Source organism: Lynx canadensis, chromosome B1 (assembly GCF_007474595.2).
Source record: "Lynx canadensis isolate LIC74 chromosome B1, mLynCan4.pri.v2, whole genome shotgun sequence".
Classification (NCBI taxonomy): Eukaryota; Metazoa; Chordata; class Mammalia; order Carnivora; family Felidae; genus Lynx; species Lynx canadensis.
In genome coordinates, this window is record NC_044306.2 from 79,528,030 (window position 1) to 79,549,459 (window position 21,430).

Genomic DNA, 21,430 nt, shown 5'->3' on the forward strand with positions numbered 1-21,430 from the left:
AAATAAATGAGGCGACAACAGGCTAGAAATTGTGTAACATTTAAATTCCTATTAATTTCATAAAAATTATCGTGTACTTATATTTTAAGCACTGAGGTAGAATACAGTGAAGACAGGATAAAATTTAAAAGACAATTAAAATTAAAAGAAAGAGCAACTTGGGAGAGAGCAACCAACCCAGCCACAACGTCTCATCTTTCCTTTCTGGCTTCGGGAACAGAACCCATACCTGATAACTCAGGGACTCTTAATATCTTGCATGATCCTCAGTACATGGTATACATTTAACCAGTGAATCAGATAAATTAATAAACTGAATAAGTCATTTGTAAGTTGATGAGTGATTAGTAAAAGGATATAGAAAGAAAATAAAAAGAGACAGAAAAGGTTATTTGTAAGTAGAAAAGACAAATATAACATTATAAAGGAATAAGACTCAAAATGAAACTTAGACTTTTGATGGCGATACGTACAAAATTATTTTAAAAAATTATCCAGGTATATGATTCTACAGAAATCAGTGACCATATGCTATGGGTCCATAAACTAACATTCAGTCAGTTCTCATCTAGTAACCAGTAGAGTGCTTGGCATGGAATGAGATAATTGACCAATGTTTGTGGCAGGACTGAATCATTTATTTGCACTTTTGTCTGTCTACAACAGGGATGAAAGGTCGTCAATGGTCAGGTTCATATTCACAAGATTTACATCAAAAGTCTGCCACATGTCATCAGTAATACAGCACACACACATAAACACACACACACACACACGCATAAATGCAAATTTGTTTATATATCCCACCAGCACTGCAAAGACAAATTCTCCTTTGAGCTATGTAATGAACACACAATTTTATGCATAAATATCAATCATAATTGTAAATGTTTTATAATAATACATTTATATACAATTATAAATATTAACTAACCTGGAGTGGGTCTTGAAAATAAAAGGAAGAAAGCACTATACGTAAAATGATTAGGAAAAGCTTATGAGAAAATAACCCAGCAACAAGGCTAAGAACGAAATGCTATAAAGGTGACTCCAAAAATAGCAAATGATGAGGCTCATGAATATTGCTTCAGGTCATAGGTAAATGACAAAGATTTGATAATGTGTCCTTTATGTATATTTATAACTAATCCCCAATAAACATTCTATTTACATGTCTGTGTAAATACAATCATCACTTTCCAGACTATCCACTGCACTGAGTTACACAAAAATAAACAGGTTCATACACAAAGACTACCTTCCAAGATACTGGACAATTCATAATATTCTAAGGTTCTATCAAAAACATGCATTTAAGTTAAATTATTTTTAAGTATAAGCAGACAGAACCAAGCATCATTTGCTCTATTCCATCAAAGGGACATAACATTCAATACCATAAATTAAGGTACTGTATTTAAAGAATTCTAAAATTTTGGAAGAAGAATGTATTATTTTTAATACTTAAAGTGTATTAAATACTAGGAAAAAACAGGGTAAGAAACAATTTTTAAGCCCTGAAACAGAAGATTAACTGCAGATGATAGTAACATTTCAACATTTCTAGATCTTAGTCCCCTCACTTCAAAAAAAAAAAAAAAAAAAAAAAAAGTAGGGGTGCCTGGGTGGCTCAGTCAGATAAACATCTGACTTGATTTTGGCTCAGGTCATGATCTCATCGTCTATGAGATCAAGCCCCACATCAGGCTTTGTGCTCATGGCGTGGAGCCTGCATAGGATTCTCTCTTTAGCTCTCTGCCCCTTCTCCCATTTGTGCATGCTCGCTCTCTCTCTCTCTCTCAAAATAAATAAATAAACTTAAAAAAAAAAAGCATATTCAGTAAACACATCTTTGTTAAATTTGTAAGATATAAATTATTACAAGTTAAGGTTACTCATATCCTGGAAACTTCCAACTCTACCACCTCCTGGTTGTACAACCTGGCAAGTCACTCATTCTCTCCCTGCCCCAGCTTCATTACCTGAAAAATGAGGTTAATGATGGCATGGGATGGTCATGGAAATCAAAGGACACACCGTGTGTAAAGCACATGAGCCTCACATACCAAGCACTTTTACAAACTTTAATTGAGCATAAGATTCAAAATTAGTATCAAAACAGCTAGGTACACTACATATACAAATTGCCCTAAGTCTACAGCCTAATTTATAAAATAAAGCACATGTTGAGTGTCAAAATTTATTCAATATGAATGGCTCACAGAAAATATGACATTTCTGTTCGCTGATAACGTTTGGAATTTCTCCCCTAGATGATGATTATTTGGGCGGCAGATATAAAAATATTATTGACAGTTATTACGTATCAGGAACTACTCTGCACTTTTCCTTCCTATGAAGTCTTGCTTCCACTTTCATGTTGGCCTCTACATGTTCTTTTTAGATTAACCCACTTCTGTATTACGATGGATAGCCTCCTCACCAGCAGGCACTTTGAGGACAGGTCTCATGATTTCATTCACATGATCTTCCTATACCCAACCAACCAGAGAGCTCAGAACTCCAACAGTTTGGTACATGAGGGCAGCTGTGCCCACTGAGTCTGCCTGTCACATCACTTTCATTACTGCATCCCATCCCAGCATAAGTGAAAAGTAGGGACAAAGTACAAGGCAAATACCCAATTCCAGGTCTAAACCAGTATTTTTGTGATGAAGTTCTCATTCCAGGACTTTTCAGACACATCTAGGCTTGACTCTAAGACTCATTCTTTCATTCCAAGTCACAAATACAAAGGGTTTTTGGTTTATTAGCTGCTACCTTGGTATTCGGGTCAGAACAGACTGTATATTCCCAGCATTCCATGCAGCTAGCCCACATGAGAGGAAAGCATTTTTGCTTCGGACCAGACAACCCCTAGACTTGCTGCTATTTCTGGTATAAATTCACCCAAGCCAGTGGGCAGGAAGCCTCCAGTAGGGCTAGTGAGAAACTACTGACTACCAGGAAGTTTCCTCTTCCATTAATAACACTCAGGGCCCCAAACTCTCTCGAGGTCTGATGTCTTTCTGTCCCACATCTAACAGATCTACCACTCATTCAATGTGCCCTTCGATCTTTCCTCTCAGTGTAAACCTTGGGGAAAGGAGTGTGTCACAGTCCCTGGGCCTCCTAGCAGAATTCAGCTCCCCTATTACCACTAAGTGGAGTTGTCAACCAACTCTTCCTCTCACCTTACTCTCCTGCCATGGGTGAATTCTGACGTTGAATATAGAGACCCGGTTCCGAATCCCAGCTCTGCCTCTTTATAGGCTGTGTGAACTGTGGCAGGTTTACCCTTAACGTTCCATGCCACAGATCCCTCAGAAACAAGATAGATCTCAACCACCTACTGAGTTTTGTAGGGACTGTGTGAGCTAGAATACATGAAATACTCAGAAAATATTAAATGCCATTTGTTATTAGGATTTTAAATACGGTCAGATGCAGATTCCACACTGACATAATGTTTTCTACAAAGAGACTTTCCAAGGTATTACATAGATTCTCAGCAAAGGGGATAAATCTTTCTTGGGCTGATGGTGCCCCTTCAAAGGTCCATGATGGAGCCAGTATGGAAAGAAGAAGGTATGACTTTAGAATGGTTTCATCTCAAGTCTGGAGAAGCACTTCAGAGAATGACTTTTAAGTCTTCCCTCCCAGCTTCCCTTTCCTACCGTCTACAGTTTCACACTTCCTCTATTTTTTAAGTATTTGTCTGTATTATATTGTTCATCTCCAGCATCCTCCAAAATCAGCCTATAGTCTCCATCTCCTCGTGTTCATTGATGTTGAGAGCACCAGCATTAAAAACTCAGCCTTGGATTTGAGTTGTAGTCTGATACCTTCTAGCTGAGACTTATACAAGTCAAATCATGTCTCTTGGCTTTAGATGCTCATGGAAAATGGAAAATATCATTGTCTCATAGGGTTCTTGTGAGAAGTACAACCTGTACAGCCTGGCTATTCTCCAGCTTCTTGCTTCCCAGTCCTTAAATGGTTTTTTTTTTTTTTTGGTCCTCCTCCTCCCTGAACTTTGTAGAGCAGGTGACACAGGTATGACTTCCTCCTCTTTGAAATTACCCCTCTTCTGGATTCCTTTACACCACACTGTCTTGGGTTCTCCTCTGACCCTGTAACTGTGCTATGTCTCCTTAATTATTCTTTTTCCTCATATTCTCTAAAGGCAAAGATCCCCAAATATTCTACCCTTTGTCCCCCATTATTTTCTTCCCTCACCATCCACCTGACAAGACTTTTTGACACTCAAAACTTGACCTCTCAGGGTGCATGGGTGGCTCAGTTGGTTAAGTGTCCAACTCTTGATTTCAGCTCAGGTCACTATCTCATTGTTTGTGAGAGTAAGCCTAGCGTTAAGCTCCATGCTGGGTGTAGAAGCTGCTTAAGATTCTCTCCCTCTCTTTCTGCCCCACCCCCCACCAGCTCATGCTCTCTCTCAAAAAAAAAAAAAAAAAAAAAAAAAAAAAAAGGAAAAAAAGAAAAGAGAAACAAAGAAAAGAGAAAAGAAAAAAACTTCACCTCTCTAAAAAATGATGCCCACCATCTCTTCTGTTGCCTTCATTTTATTTCTGACAGAAATGTCACAGGACAGGCACTCTGAATTCACAATATCAAAAACCAACCTATATTCCTCCCAAACCTACTGCTCCTCTTGCATTCTCTGTCTTGGCTAAAGATGTCTTCAACTACCTTGGTTGGGAAGCTTACAGTTTTTATCTTCCCTTTTCCCTACCTTCTATATTCAACATGTCATCAGATTCTGTTTTTCTGCCAAGTCTCCCATCCTATCCATCCCTTCTTTCCACTATCAGTGCCCTAGTTTAAACCTCCATCAGCTTTATCTGGATTATTTCTAAAATCCAACCAGCCATCTTGCCTGCCATCTCCCCATCCCACCCAACTCCCATTAAAAGATCTGAACATACCCCTGCTCAAATCTGTCAACGTCTCACCTCTGCCTATAGCACTGAGGCAACATGCAGCACAGTGCCTGGGATCTACCACACTCTGGCCTCGACTGCTCACAAAGCATCTTAACACATCATAGCCATCCACCCCCTCTGCCAGCAACACCCCAGGGCGGGTGAACACCATCTGTTCCAGTATCTCACTCTAGAGCAAAGAACAGGTTTACTTGCAGCCTTGGAAAATAGAGATAGTGTCTCCATCTAGAACAAAAGCCAGGCATACTTGTCAGCCATAATAAGAGTCAAGTTTCCTAAGCTCAGAGTTTTTCTCTTGTAATATGACCCATTGTGCAGGCAGGTATCACCTGACCTTCTCTGCAGTACCCTTAGGAATTAGAGACCAACACAAAATTTATATTCTGACTACTGAGAGTAATAAACTGTCCTTCATTTCTGATCCAGGGTCTTGGGTCTTCTACTAACATGCATGAAACTATACAAAATAACTTGTTCACATGAAAGCATGAAATCAGAGGCCTTCACTGCCTTGAAACTAGATTGAAACTAATCTTTAAGAAAAAGGAACCATATCTCCACCATTTTTTCCTCCAATATATTTCCTGTAGGAAACACCCAAAAAGAATTGACTAAAGCCCATGTAACACGTGCATGTTGAAGAATACGTAAGTATTAAATAAGCTGGAATGGATGAGACAGCTAAATAAAAGTACATTTTATTTTTAAATTCACTCATGTAGCTCAAGCCTAAGTGGTCACAAAATTTTACTTAACGTAAAACAGAAAAAGAGACTCAAACTCAAGGCGAAGTTGGCTGTCATTTTTTGCCACTCTTTTTCGTCCCTTCTCTACAGAAATCAGAACATCAGGAAAAGTCTAAGAGTCTCACTGCTGCCATCGGTCTCTCCACCTCAGAACAGCTGCAGCATCAGGAACTAAACCAATTCTAGGCAACTCCAGGCAATCTCTTTTTTTGGGGGGGGGCGGGGGGCAGGGAGGGGATGTGGAGGGGAAAGCTTGACGTAATCCAAAAGCCATGGTCTTGTTCCTGAGCATCCTTCCTTTCTTCACCACCTCCTGGCCGTTTTCTTGCTCCAGTGTCCACAAGACACTGAGGAACAGAAGACTGAAATTCCAAAGCAGTTACTTTTGCTGCATGTTGCAAGTGCCACATGAAATTGCTAAAGTGAATTCAAGTGATTTATTTCCCTATGTAAATTACTATTTAAAAAAAAAAAAAAGTGCTCCCAGAGCCTTGAATCAATAACGGAACTACTTAATTGTGACTGGCCTCAATTAACAGATGGATCTCTAAATAAGTGACTCACATTTACTGAGCACTCAATAGGTGCCAAGGTCCCAAGCACTCTCTTTTCATCCTCACAAGCCCGCGAAGGAGTTGCCACCATTATCCCATGAGACACATGATAAAATCAGGTCACAGGGCGTCAAGTAACTAACGTGCCATGGTTGCAGAGCTAGTAAGTGGTGAAAGAGATTCCAATCCAGACTGACCTTTGGGCTCATGCTATTCACCACTATGCTAAAAGTGTTGACAGAGCCTTGCAATAAAAATGCCATGGACCTCGTCAGAATCTGAACTGAACACACAAAACCTAGCATGCCTACTCTAGCAGGATAGTTTAACCATTTTTCCCTATTAACTGTTGTCAACCACTCATTTGGAAACTAATAGCTTTGGAAGCTTACTTGTTCTTAAAACAAATAAGATTACTAATTAAGAAAATGAATAATCCTGACTCGCCTGAATTTAGGATTTCAGTTTTGCATTTGCATTTCTGCAGACACCACAAGACTCTCTAATTCCCTCCCACATAAGACTGTCCTCTTGTTATCCACCCACTCCCATCTCACACCCATTATGATTAAAAAAGAGACAGTGAGGGAAAAATTCAAGTTTACTTGCTGTAAATTTTCTGGGGACAGCTGTTCTTTATTTTCTCCATTTTTGCATGTAATTTGCCCTCAGCAATTTAAGATTAATGTGCAGTAATGGTAAAATATGCTGCAAGTTCATCTTGGGCATCTTCCTTCCTACTGAAACTATACAGTATCATCTTCTACCAGGCCCATCTTGAGACCCCCACACAATTCCAGAGGTGTTTCAGAAGTGGAAAAATCCTCAAGCCAACTTCAAAAAGATTTTCCAAAAACCTAAAACTTTGCTTTTCAAAGAAAGAGAATCTCACTTTTACATACGACAAGTCAAAGACTGACACGTCTTAGACGTGGCTTCCTACTTCTATCCCATGAATTCACAGCTTGTTACAGTGCTCAACTGGATAACTGACAGCTTGCCTAGACCGATATTTTAATGCCATTCTCTAGAAATTAAAGTGAATATTCAAATTATTCACATATGGAAGATCTTTAAAGAGAAACTTCCTAAACAAAAGTGGCATACAAATTTAGTTTCAAATCACGATGACTATTTAAAAAATAGCAACCAGAAGAAGTTTTTAAGCTAGAGTCTTATTTGTTTTTGTATATTTTACAATGCATGCTTCGGCAAAACCAGACGTCATGCAGTTCCAGAAAAAACTCAGTGTACTGGTCATGGGAGTTGGCCCCTCTATAGGAACAGGAGTAATTTACTTAAGGAAATCATGGAATTACTCTTCAAGCTCTGAAACCAGAAAATTCTTCAACAGGTAACATGATGTATCTATGTCTAAACTACTACCTATAATTCAGAAAGATGCCGACATAAATTTGCAAAGAACAGAAATCCAATCCTACCTATGTTACTTGAAAATACTAATCCTAACCACACACGAAGAAGAAATCCTTCCAATAATTTTACCAATTGCTGGAACACATAATGTGGCTTAGTCAAATCTCTGAATACTCAAGCAAAACACAATTGCTTATTGAGTTCTATGTATGAAAGACACAGACTATACTGAGAAATAAGAAGAGGCAAGCAAAGGCAAAGCAGAAATAAGACATTTTCTTCACTCCAAGAAAACCATAAAGATCCCAAAACAAAATAAATATATCATATAACTAACAATATCAGAGGGGAGCATTGGTGGCTCAGGTCGTTAAGTGGCCAACTCTTGATTTTGGCTCAGGTCATGATCTCACAGTTCCTGAGTTCGAGCCCCATAACAGGCTCTATGCTCAGCACAGAGCCTGCTTCATATCCTCTGTCTCCCTCTCTCACTTGTGCATGTGCTCTCCCTATCTCTCAGAAATAAATAAATAAATGTTAATTAAAAAAAAAAAATATCAGACAATATAACTGCCAAATGAGGAAATTCCTTCTCACAAGGAAAGCACTTCAAGGGAAGGATGGAAAGGGGAAATTGAAACAATACATTTAATAAATATTCTATATAAAAAAATTAGCTCTAATCCTCACAAACGTGGGGGTAGGTAAGCAGTGTGAATGAACTTCCTAGTCACATTCTTTTAAACTGAGGGTCCAAGGGGTTAAGAATCTTTCCAAAGTGCCTATTTCACTGTACCATTGTGGAGTGTAAGCCTGACAGCTCCCATCAGCCAACAGACAGGTGGGGCTTCTGCAGAGTAATCAAAGTACCTCTCTTCCTCCAGTCTTGCCAAGGACTTCTAGGGCCCAGGTGCATCATGTTCTTTCAAACATCTACACTTCAACCCCACCTTTTCCTCTGCCAAAATCCTTCCTGAAACCCTACACCCATGCATCTGGTCAATTCCTCCCTCATCCTTCAGAAGGCAGCTTATGCGCTAAGTCCTCAAGGAAGCCCTGAGTCAATGGTGATTCAGAGATCCAGGAGGGGCAAAGGAGAAGAATGAGCCCATCATATTCTCCATCCTGAGCCACAGACACATGGTGGCTACATGGTTTTCAGCCCAGACAATGGAGGATATGTTGTATAAAACTATTTTGAGAATAATCAGGTGCTTCCCACAAAGGAACAAACTGCTACAGGGCACTAGGCACTAAGGCACTAAACGAGGCGTCATCTGAAATAGCAGGTAGAGAGACTGGCGATGAAGCACAGGATGATGAGCGACAGGTGCCATGAATACTTCAGAATATGCCTTGGATCCACCTACAAACTATGTGAAATCCGAAATACCCTTGGCTTCTGACACAGAGACTTGGCCACTATGAGCCATTTTGCTATTTCTTCTCTCAACCCCTCTTTTAGGATGCAGGTCTACCCTACATCTGCTATGCTCACTCTCATGATCCCAAAAGCTACATGGATCCATGATCCAGGGCCCTCATAAACTCTCTCAGGAAACCATCATGGCTTCTTCTACCCTCTAAAACCAAAAGATGAGAAAATTCCTGTCTCCACTGGACTATTCTTATTGGAACTCACACTGTCTACAGCAGAGGCCCAGTTACCAATGATTCTGATTCAACAGAACTGATTGAACCCAGGAATCTGCATTTCCAAGAAGTACCCCCTGGTGATCCTGACACATGTCAACATGTCTGCCATGGACCCATAAGTTTCCTTGATATCCTTTGCTTTCCAAACTAAAATCTGAAGGTGAAATTCCTTATAGAACTCTGATCCTGTATGTATGACCAACTGCTAAATGTGACGATCTGCTAAATTATTTGGATGCATCAATGCTATCTGACCCCACTGCCCAAATCGACCATGCTAAATCAGCTACCTCGTCTACTGAATCCTCCAGCCTAGACAGAATTCTGAGGCTCCTGTGCACTGTCATCCCACACACGGCTGCCAATACTAATTTTCATATTTATCTTTCTAAGCCTCCTACTCTGCTATCCACCACCCTCTAGCACTTACCCACCTCCTTTACAATTAAATGCAAATGCCTCAGTACCGCTTTGATGCTATTTCTTCATGCTTCCTTTCTTTTGTTTAAGTTAGTGAACATACAGTGTAGTATTGGTTTCAGGAGTAGAATTTAGTGGTTCATCACCTATATAGAACACCCAGTGCTCATCCCAACAAGTGCCTCTTTAATGCCCATCACCCATTTAACCCATCCCCCCCATCCTCCCCTCTAGCACCCCTCAGTGTGTTCTCTATATTTAAGAGTCTCGTATGGTTTGCCTCACTCTCTCTTTTTATCTTATTTTTCCTCCCCCCCCATATTCATCTGTTTTGTTTCTTAAATTACTCATATGAGTGAAATCATATGACATTTGTCTTTCTCTGACTTTTTTTGCTGAGCATAATCCATTCTAGTTCCATCCACATTGTTGCAAATGGCAAGATTTCATTCTTTTTGATCACCGGGTAATATTTCATTGTATATATAAACCACATCTCCTTTATCCGTGCGTCAATGGACATTTGAGCTCTTTCCATAATTTGGCTAGTGTTAACAGCGCTGCTATAAACATCAGGAGGCATATGCCCCTTTGAATCAGCATTTTTGTATCCTTTGGATAAATACCTAGCAGGGCCATTGCTAGGTCGTAGGGAAGCTCTATTTTTAACATTTTGAGGAACTTCCATACTGTTTTTCAGAGTGGCTGCATCAGTTTGCATTCCCACCAACACTTTCATGTTTCCTTTCCAATCAAATTTGGCTTGTTTCTGTCATACTCTGTCTCCACAGCTTTGCAAAGATGTCTCTAAATTCCACAATATACCTTCCTATCCTTTAAATCTAAGGAAGCCTATTTCTAACCACAGTCCTCAATTATATAACATCAAGTACACTTCATTCTATCAACATGCATTCAAATTCTCTTAATCCTTGCAAACTTGTAACACTTATTTTATCACCTGTTATATTTACATTACAAATCTGTTTACTATTAACATATCCAGCATTATATGTAAACAACCTTAATGTGTCCCAAAGGACTAGAACAAAGCTATGTACACCCTGTGATTGCCCAATAAATAAATACTGCTCAATAAATAAATACTAACCAGTATTTATTAATACTGGTAGAACTAGGATTTAATGGTGGTAAGTCACCTGTTACTAAGGGAAGGAAAAGAACATTATGCTATTTTCTGCAGAACTTTTCTCTTTTGTTTGTTTGGGTTTAGGTTGGGTTATTTTTAAAAAGAAGTTACAAAAAAAGCTCCCCACATAGCTGGATACTATAAACATAAAGATAACAATTGTGCAAACTATTTCTTCAATACCAAGCAACCCTTCCATTAGGACAGTGGTTCCCAAACTTCGCTACATAGTAGAATCACTTGGGGAACATTTTAAAAAATCCCACTTCCCAGGGGTGCCTGGGTAGCACAGTGGGTTGAGTATCCAACTCTTGATCGTGGCTCAGGTCATGATCTCACAGTTCATGGGTTCGAACCCACATCGGGCTCTGTGCTGATAGCATGGGGCCTGCTTGGGATTCTGTTTCTCCTCTCTTGCCCCTCCCTCGCTTATGTACTCTCTCTCTCTCTTTCTCTCTCAAAATAAAAAAGTAAACTAAATTTAAAAAAAATCCCACTTCCCAGTTCATACCCGACAGCCAGGAAGTCAAACTTGACTTGGGGGGGGGGGGTGGTGGTGAGAGCCAGGTTATAGTCTTTAAAGATCCCAGATGATTCCAATGTGCAGCAATATTTGAGAATAATAGCTTTAGGAAATCATTCAACTTGGTATATGTACATAAGCAATAATTTCCTAGAGGTAGTCAGTTGGCCTGAATTGATTAAGAACCAGTACATATCAATTACAAATATTTGGTAAATGGTTGAAAGATCAGTTGATCTGACTCCCACACACACCCTCACTTCATGAGCAAACAACTCGATGAAAGTGACAAGTATGATTTGTTAACTGATGCTGATGTTGTAGAGAAATGGGATTAGTTCTCGTCTCAAAAGTAGAGTAACTGCTTAAATAGTCCCACTCAGGTCAAGATGTCAGCATCTGTATAGGTCAACATATATTGTACGTGTTGACATAGGTTATCATATATTTTATTTGTGTCATATATTACTGTCCTATGCTAGTGTCGCATACATATTAGTTCCATATGTAGTGTATATGTTGTCAAAGATATGTTAGTACACTAAAAATGTTAACTTTCTTAGGATACTGCAGATGACACTAAATTTTAGACATTTGTCTGATGCTTTCAAATATTTCAGTGAAGTCACAAATAAGATTGATGACAATAAAAATGCCAAAAGTCGTTTTTAGAAAAACATATTTGGAAAAAGGCACACTAATGGTTTTAACCCACACACATGAAATGGGCAGTTTTCAGAAAATGATGGTCATGTTTAAAACACTACAAGCTGTGATTCGAAATACTTCTTCAGTCAGATCTCATTAAAAGCCCCTGGTCTTTAGGCATGTAGATCCACCAGGTACACAGCAGTCATTAAAGCTATTCCCCAAAGATTTCCAGCTCTCTGTGTGTTTTCCAGTCTCCTGGTAGGGTTGCTGAACCTAGACTCTTTGGGGTCGAGTATGACCATGAGGCTTCTAGTGACCAATTAGTTATTAGCAAACCTAACTCGCTTCAAGCCCAGACCACTTTGCTTGGAGGTCCAAAGCACTCCAGAATTGTTTCCCTCTGACAAGGCAGCCAGGATCCCCTGACTTGTTTGGTTCACAAAAACAACCAGGAACCTTCAAGCCTAAGTATTAGTGATGAGCAAAACCCTCCTACCAGTGCTTGAGTGAGAAATAATTCTTATTGTTTTCAGACAGAGATTTGTGGGTTTCTTGTTACAGGACATAAACTAGCTTTATCCTGATGAAAAAATAAGTACGGCAAACCATGCCTATAGCATAAGAAAATCACTAGTCATGCTAGCTGAATCATTGACAGCAATATTCCTTAAAGGAACTCACAAATTTAGGATAAAAGCCTCAGAGATTCTACAATGTTTCTCATCATTTTTGATAATATAATCTGACCACTGATTCTTTGAACACTATTATTAGTCCATTATTTCACTAAAAGTAAAAGGCTTCATTCAGGAATAGAAAACCTTTAAGAACAAAAGATTTGAAAAAGAAAAACATGGGGCACTTGGGTGGCTCAGTCAGTTAAGCGTCCAACTTGGGCTCAGGTCATGATCTCCCAGTTCGGGAGTTTGAGCCCTGCATTGGGCTCTGTGCTGACAGCTCAGAGCCTGGAGCCTGTTTCAGATTCTGTATCTCCCTCTCTCTATGCCCCCGCCCCACTCGCGCTCGGTCTCTCTTTCTCTCTCAAAAAATAAACATTAAAAAAAAGAAGAAAAACATATGCTTTAGTTTATTTTTAAATGATAAAAATCTAACTTAAATTGTGTAGACTCATTCTTCTGTTAAAAACATCCAATAATTATATATTTATAATAAAAATACATCCAATAAAAATACATTCAATGCAGATTCGTGTGTATGTATGTATGTATATATATGTATATATATATTCCATTCAACGTATAGAACATTCCATAAAACTACATATACCAATCAGAAAGCATTCTAGATAGATTTTAATCTGTTCAGGCAGAAGCAAGTATGTATAAAACATATCCTTTGGGGAAAGAACATAATTTATCAAAATAATAAACACACAAGTGATAAAATTAAGGCGCTTCACTTCAGGAGCTCAGGAGAAACAGAAACATGAATGATGAAGTGAGAGATATGAAAATCACAGTATTTTTTCCAAATTTTGGAAATTTGTGAAACACTAGGAAAATGAACAAATTTATCAGCTCAACTTCAGGGCAGATGAAGGAAAATCTGTCACAGACCAAACTGCCACCATAAGAGAATGTATGAGAAAAGGCTTTCTATGACTAGGGATTTTATTATCGATGCGCAAACCCCTAATCATAAAAGGGCTGGTACTTCTCTGTCATCCGACACTTTTATTTCTGACATGGCTCCATGACAAAAATCCTGTTTTGACAGAAAGCATGAACACAATGCTTCATCCACAAAGTCATCCAAAGTGGGACCAGGATACTCAATACATGAGAGTGAATGAAATATCCATTTAACCATACTTTGCTCAGTCTCTAAACAAAGAGAAACTCCACCTCCAGAAACAGCCTGTTTTGTAATGTTTAATCTTTCATTTCTCCAAAGTCTGCTGCAATGGCTGCAAAGCAGAGGGACCCTGTTTTGTTGGGTTTTTTGGGTTTTTTTTAGGGATTATAAAGAAAAAACTTTCAGTGGGGGAGGGATTAGCTTTCCCTAAATTTAAATGGAAACAACCCGGGCGCCTGGGTGGCTCAGTCGGTTAAGCGTCTGACTTTGGCTCAGGTCACGATCTCGCGGTCCGTGAGTTCGAGCCCCGCATCGGGCTCTGTGCTGACTGCTCAGAGCCTGGAGCCTGTTTCAGATTCTGTGTCTCCCTCTCTCTCTGACCCTCCCTCGTTCATGCTCTGTCTCTCTCTGTCTCAAAAATAAATAAACGTTAAAAAAAAAAAATTTTTTTTAAATAAAATGGAAACAACCCAAATATTTATCAACAGGTGAATGAATAAAGAAATTGTGGTATATCCATGTAATGAAATCCTGCCTAGCAGTAAAAAGAAATGAACTAGGTATACACTCCACAAGATGAATCTCAAAAGCATTATGCTACATAAAGAAGCAGACTCAAAAGACTCTATACCGCATGATTCCTTTTATATGAAATGGTTTTTAAAAAAGAAGGAACAAACTAAAGTGATAGAAAGCAGCTCAGTGGTTGCCAAGGGCCAAGGAGGGAGGGCAGGCAGATTGACCGCAAACGGACATAAAGGAACAGGGAGAGGAAAGCCAGGAATCTTCTATGATTATGGTGGCAGCTACAAAACAGTACACATTTGTCAAAACTCACCAATTCCTACAGTTAAAGTCAGTGAATTTTACCGTACGTAAATGACACCTCAATGAAGCTGACTTTTTAGAGAGAGGCCAACGAGACAATGGAAGATGAGACTACCCTAATGGTGAACAAAAAAGGATTCAGATGGGCTGTCCAACACTGCTGATTCTTCAAATAGTTCTCATTTCAGCAATGACTTCAGCGCTGGGGAGAAATATAAATGTAAACACAAAGGAAAATCCCATGCTGTCATAGTAAATGGACAGCTCAATCTCTGACCCCCAGAGTACATACACATTTTGCATTGACGTCTTCCATTCTACAACACTTAACCATGCAACAGGCACTTTAAATACTCTTAGATTTTACATACCTATAGCTTTTCATGAATAAAATGATTCTATCATGTTACCTCGTGTTTCAACTGCACTGATGCATTTTCTGAGAATTGTGAATCCCATCTTATCCAACTGTGCGCCTAAAAGAAATAGTGTTAAAATATTAAGGGCACGATGAATTATTGATGTTTCTCTTCTTTACAAAAATAGAAAAAAAATTATTTAAATTTATTTCACTATTAAAAGAAAGCTAAAGGCCATGTGTTCCCATGTATTATAATGTAAATGAGAATTTCATATATTTAGAAAAGCACTTATTGGAATAGGACACCAATTACCAATAATTTATAAATTTATAATTCATAATATGAAATAATTTTTATACTAATACATATGACTTATTTTAAACAGTGGAAAAGAAAGTGCTATAAATCTTTAGGGATATCTATCTAAAAATGGGTAAGATACATTTTGCCAAAATTCCAACAGCAGCTCAGAATTCTTTTTTAGTTATACAGAGGAGTGAAGTAAATTACTTGACAGTTGGAGGGAGAAATAACATAAACCTTTTTTTTTATTATTACTATTTTTAATGTTTTTATTTATTCTTGAGAGAGAGAGAGAGAGGGCAAGTGGGAGAAGGGCAAAGAGACACAGAATCCGAAGCAGGCTCCAGGCTCTTGAACTGTCAGCACAGAGCCCAACACGGGGTTCAAACTCACGAACTGCGAGACTATGACCTGAGCTGAAGTCAGACACTTAACCAACTGAGCCACCCAGACACCCCACAGAAACCTTTTTTTTTCTTCAACTATAGAAAAATTTAAAAAAAAAAAATTTTTTTTAATGTTTATTTCTGAGACAGAGACAGAGCATGAGTGGGGGAGGGGCAGAGAGAGGGAGACACAGAATCGGAAGCAGGCTCCAGGCTCTATCAGCACAGAGCCCAACGCGGGGCTTGAACTCACAAACCGTGAGATCATGACCCGAGCCGAAGTCGGTCGCTCAACCAACTGAGCCACCCAGGCACCCCCAGAAAAATTTTTTAAAACACTTCTTAAAAGTATTATTTGGCGGGGGGGAGGGGGGTATTATTTAAGCCATGAGCTTGAAGAAGAATTTCACATTTCATACCATGCTCTAATGTTTAATGCTTTATTATTTTCATAATGAATTTAAAACAGATGATTCGTATAGCAGAAAAGATTTTTAAAATTTCCTATTTTTTTTCCCAATATAAGTGCTTGCCTGTGATTAGGCTGGCACATTTGAGTATCCTAATAAAACATGATTCTTGTTTCAAAAATGAAATCAGGGAAAGTGAATGCTTGAGTCTGTATTTAGAACTAGGGAACAGTAATATTAACACTTATCTCTCAGGGGGACAGCATGAACAATCCACAAATATAAACTGTGCAGGTTTAATGCTAAGTTTGAGGAGAACTTTAAAATGAGGAAAATCAGGCAACGGTTTACTGTTTAAGGATCTAAAAATTCATATTTTATAAAATGTTTAGCAAAACTATTTTTCAAAAGAAGTAGCAGGTTTTTATTTCTCTATAAAAAATAACTGAAAGGAAGGACAGAAGGAGAAAAGGAGTTGGAGGAGAGAGGAAGAGGAGAAAGACAGAAGGGAAGGGAGAAGGAAGTAGGAGGGACAGGCAGAGATTAAGAAGGTGCCTCAATGCAAACAGTTGAGCATCCGACCCTTGATTTTGGCTCACGTCATGATCCCAGGGTCGTGAGATCAAGCCCTATGTCTGGCTCAGGACTAGACGTGGAGCCTGCTTAAGAGTCTCTCTCTTCCTCTCTCTCTGCCCCTCTCCCGCCGTGCTCTCTAAAATAAAAATAAAATAAAATAAATTTTTTAATTAAAAAAAAAAAGGCGCTTCACATAGCTTTACAACTGGCAATTTCCAATACCAGGAAGGCTAGAGAGGTCTTTTACCCAAGCACTGGCTCAAGTGATATATACACATCATGATAATTTGGAAATCATGTGTTAAAGAACATAAACTTTCCAAACTGTATACATTTGATTAATGTAACCTTAATTTAGCCAAACATATCAAAAGTAAATTAATGAAAAAACCAGCAACTCTGATCACATTTTTATCTCCGAAAAAATAAAGATTACAGAACTAGGCAGTGCTCCCACATTCCTGGAGTACATATGATACATGGAAGATGACTGCCCTAAAATAACTGAACATGTGTGAATGTTATTTTCTTTGTTGTTTATTTGAGAGATTGAGAGAGAGAGAGAGAACACATGCAAGCAGGGGAGGGGCAGAGAGAGAAGAAAGAGAATCCCAACCAGGCTCCAGGCTCAGTGCAGAGCCTGGCACAGGGCTGGATCTCACAAACCACAAGATCACAACCTGAGCCGAAATCATGAGTCAGACGCTTAAATAACTGAGCCACCCAGATGCCCCAATTGTTATTTTCTAAGGTGCAATAATTTATTACTTCTATAATCCATACTCAGAGAGTTTAAGGATAAAAAATATCAAGGGTGGGGGTAAGGGGGTTGCAAACAGGGGACCTGATAAACAGTTCCCACCCACAGGAACTTACAACTTAGGAAGCTGAATGATATACACCTGGAAGTCTTAGGTGTTTATTTATAGCTATAAGAATAAATATCAATGAGAATTGTGGCGGAAACATTTTGGGCTTTGTTGAGAAAGTAATTATAGAGAAAGACTTAAAAAAAAAAAAAAAAAGCTCAGAGATAGAAAAAAATCAATGAGGATTACAGCAGTCCAGGAAAATCTGGGTTGGTTGCAGTAGGTAAAACAGAATACATATATACATTTGGAGATCTAGCTTAGAGTGGATACAGGGCACACAGCAACAATCTGACATCAGGAATGAAAACTAACTCATGAAGAAAGGCAACAAACAGTCCTTTTTATGAATCAGCACTTACTTCCTTCTGGTCTTGGGATGATGGCTCTATTAAAACTATGTAACAGCTAGTAAAAGAGAAAAAGGGAAAACAATATTTTTAACATATCAATATAAAGGTTTCAAGTAGGCATGCCTATGACCATGCAAAAAAAAAAAAACAAAAACAAAAACAAAACATTGATATTGGCTAATTATATGCTCATATGTGCTCAAATGCTAAGACAAATAACAATCAGGGGCACCTCTAAGTCTACTTTGTCTCTTGCAGAGAGGTATGCCATGGTAGCAAGAAATAAGATGAAGGAGCTAGGATTCTTGAGCAACTTACTGGAAGTTTATGTAAATTTGAAATGCTCAGCCTTACAGTTACAGAATGACAAAGAAACTGCTGCAATAAGATGAAGCTCATTTTCTCACCACTATTTCCAAGATCTGGTATTTACTTAACAATGAGAGGACTCCTGCTCATAATTTAAATAACTACATCTGAAAGAGCTAGGTGATAATTCTGGGCTGCCTCTAAGAACTTCAGCACTGACCCATTATTTGCAAGTCATATATATAGCACCTGGAAAAAAAAAAATGCTACTTTAGGTGTCCTCGCATAAATACATAGCTAAATGTTTTCTTTCTGCAGACTTGCCTTCGTCTGTGCATCTCAAATTAATTACTTGCCTCTTTGTGCTAAAGGAGAAGTTAGGTCTTCAAGGTTACACTGCCTTTGACAACAGACTTATTTCTCAAAGACTGAGTCATGTGATCTTTTCCCTGGGCAAACTCACTTTCCAAAGCACTTGAATGTCAGGGGAGAGAAGTCCTAGTTCCTGCATTGCCTTTACTAGAGAGGCTTAGTATAATGTATTTTGGATTCTCAGTAACCATTAATGCTGTAAATACTCTGGATTCCCAGCTAAAATTTTCAAGGACAAATGAAGACTAGACAGAAATAAAAGGAGGGAGGCCAAATGTAGGTCAAATATAATAAAATAATACACAAATCTGATTACCACTTTTCCCCCCCAAGCGTGATACATTCTCTTCTATAGCATCTATTTTTAACATGTATACTTTGGGTGTGCATTTTTCCAACACTGAATTAAGACTGCCACGCACGCCAGGGCCCAGCTCCCTGGCCCCTATATTCCACCAGTGTGTTCTCTGCTACCGTAAGATAACATTATCTTCTGCCAGTTTCACAACTCAATTCTGACACCTCTCCTTTTACTATACATGACCCCTCCTTCCCTTTGCAAGCCACTCTCCTTCCTTTTAAACCCTGCTAAAATGACAAATGCTTTCCAGTTAAGCCCACCTGGTACCTGCACTGGCAGTTTACTTAGAGTCGTAATATTTGCAGGAGAGTTTATTTTAATGGGTTCTATGGTGTTTTCTATAATTATCCTTACTAACTCCCCAATTCAATACATGATCTGCCAAATTCTCAATTCCCAAAGGCCACCAGTCCACTGAAATGAAAGCAGTACTTAAAGCAGCAAACAGGCTGAGTGTGTGTGCCTCTGGATCTATACCGCTACCTTTAATTTAATCCTCAAACCAATCGTACAGAGGCCCATTCACTAAGGCTACCTGATATTGCACACCATAAACCATTAGTCTAAACCACAAATTGTTAAATCAAGCAAAATAACTACAGCAGTCACTTATAATATTGCCCTCACTGCCTCATATTTACTGTTCCATCTCCACTGAGATCAAAATGAATTGCAAGCATTTATTGTGTTCATCACCCAAAGAACTGTCAGGCAGGAAAGAAAAAATTGAGAATTTAGATGACTTCCTCAAGCAAAGCAAATCTGAGAGGCAGAGTCAAGAAAAATCAAAAATAAAAACTAATGATACACCTGTCTTATATGTGTTGCTGCTACCTCAAGCCAAATTACTAGAATACTGAATGCTTCCAAGATGAATTCAAATACCAGTTTCAGCAGGAAACTTTTTTCAAATACTATGAAACAAAAACAACATAAAAATGAATACAAGTCAACTCTAAAGGATTTGACATAAAACAACCATTGATTATTCTTACAGCTTCTTTTCCACCCAGAGCTTCCAACCACTGCTTCCTTTCCTCTTCTGAAAATGCCTGCATAGTCAAGGAAACGCCAGGCCTGAAAGACACCAGTAATGGATCAGGTTACCCTTCGGGCTGGTAAAACAAACAAACACAAACAAACAACAACAACAAAGCCTGCTTTACCTCTTTCTAATGTTTTGTTCTGGTGATTAAGTTGGGTTTTTTTTCATTGTGATAAAAGACATGTAACATAAGATTTATCATCTTAACTTTAACTGCACAGTTCGCCATGTCAAGTACATTCACATTATTGGGCAACCCATCTCCAGAACTCTTCATCTTGTAAAACCAAAATTCTGTACCCATTAAACAACTCCCTGTTCCCTTTTTGCTCAGCCCCTGACAACCTCCCTCTACTTCCTGTCTTGATGAATTTGATTACTCCTACGTAACTCTTATAAGTGGAATCATATAGTATTGTTCTTTTTATAACTTGCTTATTTCACTTATCATGGTATCCTCTATTTTCATCCATGTTGTAGCATGTATGAGAATTTCCTTCCTAAGGGTGAATAATATTCAACTGTGTATGCAATACATGTTGCTTATCCATTCATTTGTCAATGGACACCTGGGTTGCTTCTACTTTTTTCTATTCTAAACAATGCCGTTATTAACATAGGTGTACAAATATCTCAAGAGCTGGCTTTCAGTTCTTTTAGGTATATACCCAGAAGTGGAATTACTGGATATGACATAGTAAGAAATAATGTATTTGGTCTCTGACCCTGCTTCCTGGCACAAAGCTCCTAATACCCTTGCTATCTCCAAAATAAATGTCAGTTTATATTCTAATGCAATAACAGGGCTGCAAGCTCTAGGACAGTCTTGGGATGGAGCTGGTTACCAAGAGAACCATGTGACTAGGGGACTGGAACTTCCAGCCCCACCCCCACCCATTCAAGGAGGGGGAAGGGGCTGGAGATTGGGTTCAATCGGCAGTGGCCAATTATTCAGTCAATTATTTCCTAAGCAATAAAGTCTTCATAAAATACCCTGGGTATGAGAGAACTTCCAGGTTGGTATAAACATGAAGGTGCTAGAAGGGTAGCATGTCCAGAGAGGACGCAGACACTTCAAGCCTCTTCCCCTATATCTCTCTTCATATGGCTGTTCATTTATATCCATTAAAATATCCTTTGTAATAAATTGGCAAAAGTAAACTGTCTTCCTGAGTTCTATGAGCTGTTCTAGCAAATTATCAAACCCAAGGAGAGAACCAGGGGAACCCCCAATTTACAGCCCAAAGCAAAAGTGACAATCTGGACTTGTGGCTGGCATCTGAAGTGGTGGGGGGCAGTCTTATGGGAGTAAATCCTGAACCTGAAGGGTCTTCACTAACTTTAGTTAGTGTCAAAATTCAGTTCAATCAGGGTCTGCAGAGAACTGGAGAACTGCTGGA

At 38.8% G+C, this 21,430-nt stretch overlaps 1 protein-coding gene across 4 annotated transcripts in view; it reads right to left on the reverse strand.

The window, feature by feature from the left end:
- Positions 1-21,430, reverse strand: part of ARHGAP10 (Rho GTPase activating protein 10) — a 323,489-nt gene that overhangs the window by 138,629 nt on the left and 163,430 nt on the right. For all 4 annotated transcript variants that reach the window (XM_030312950.1, XM_030312949.1, XM_030312951.1 and 1 more), the window contains 3 exons: positions 19,981-20,062; positions 17,953-17,998; positions 15,095-15,160 (listed from right to left, as the gene is read on the reverse strand). In XM_030312950.1, coding sequence (XP_030168810.1) covers positions 15,095-15,160; positions 17,953-17,998; positions 19,981-20,062 — 194 coding nt within the window. The remainder of the gene's footprint in view (positions 1-15,094; positions 15,161-17,952; positions 17,999-19,980; positions 20,063-21,430) is intronic.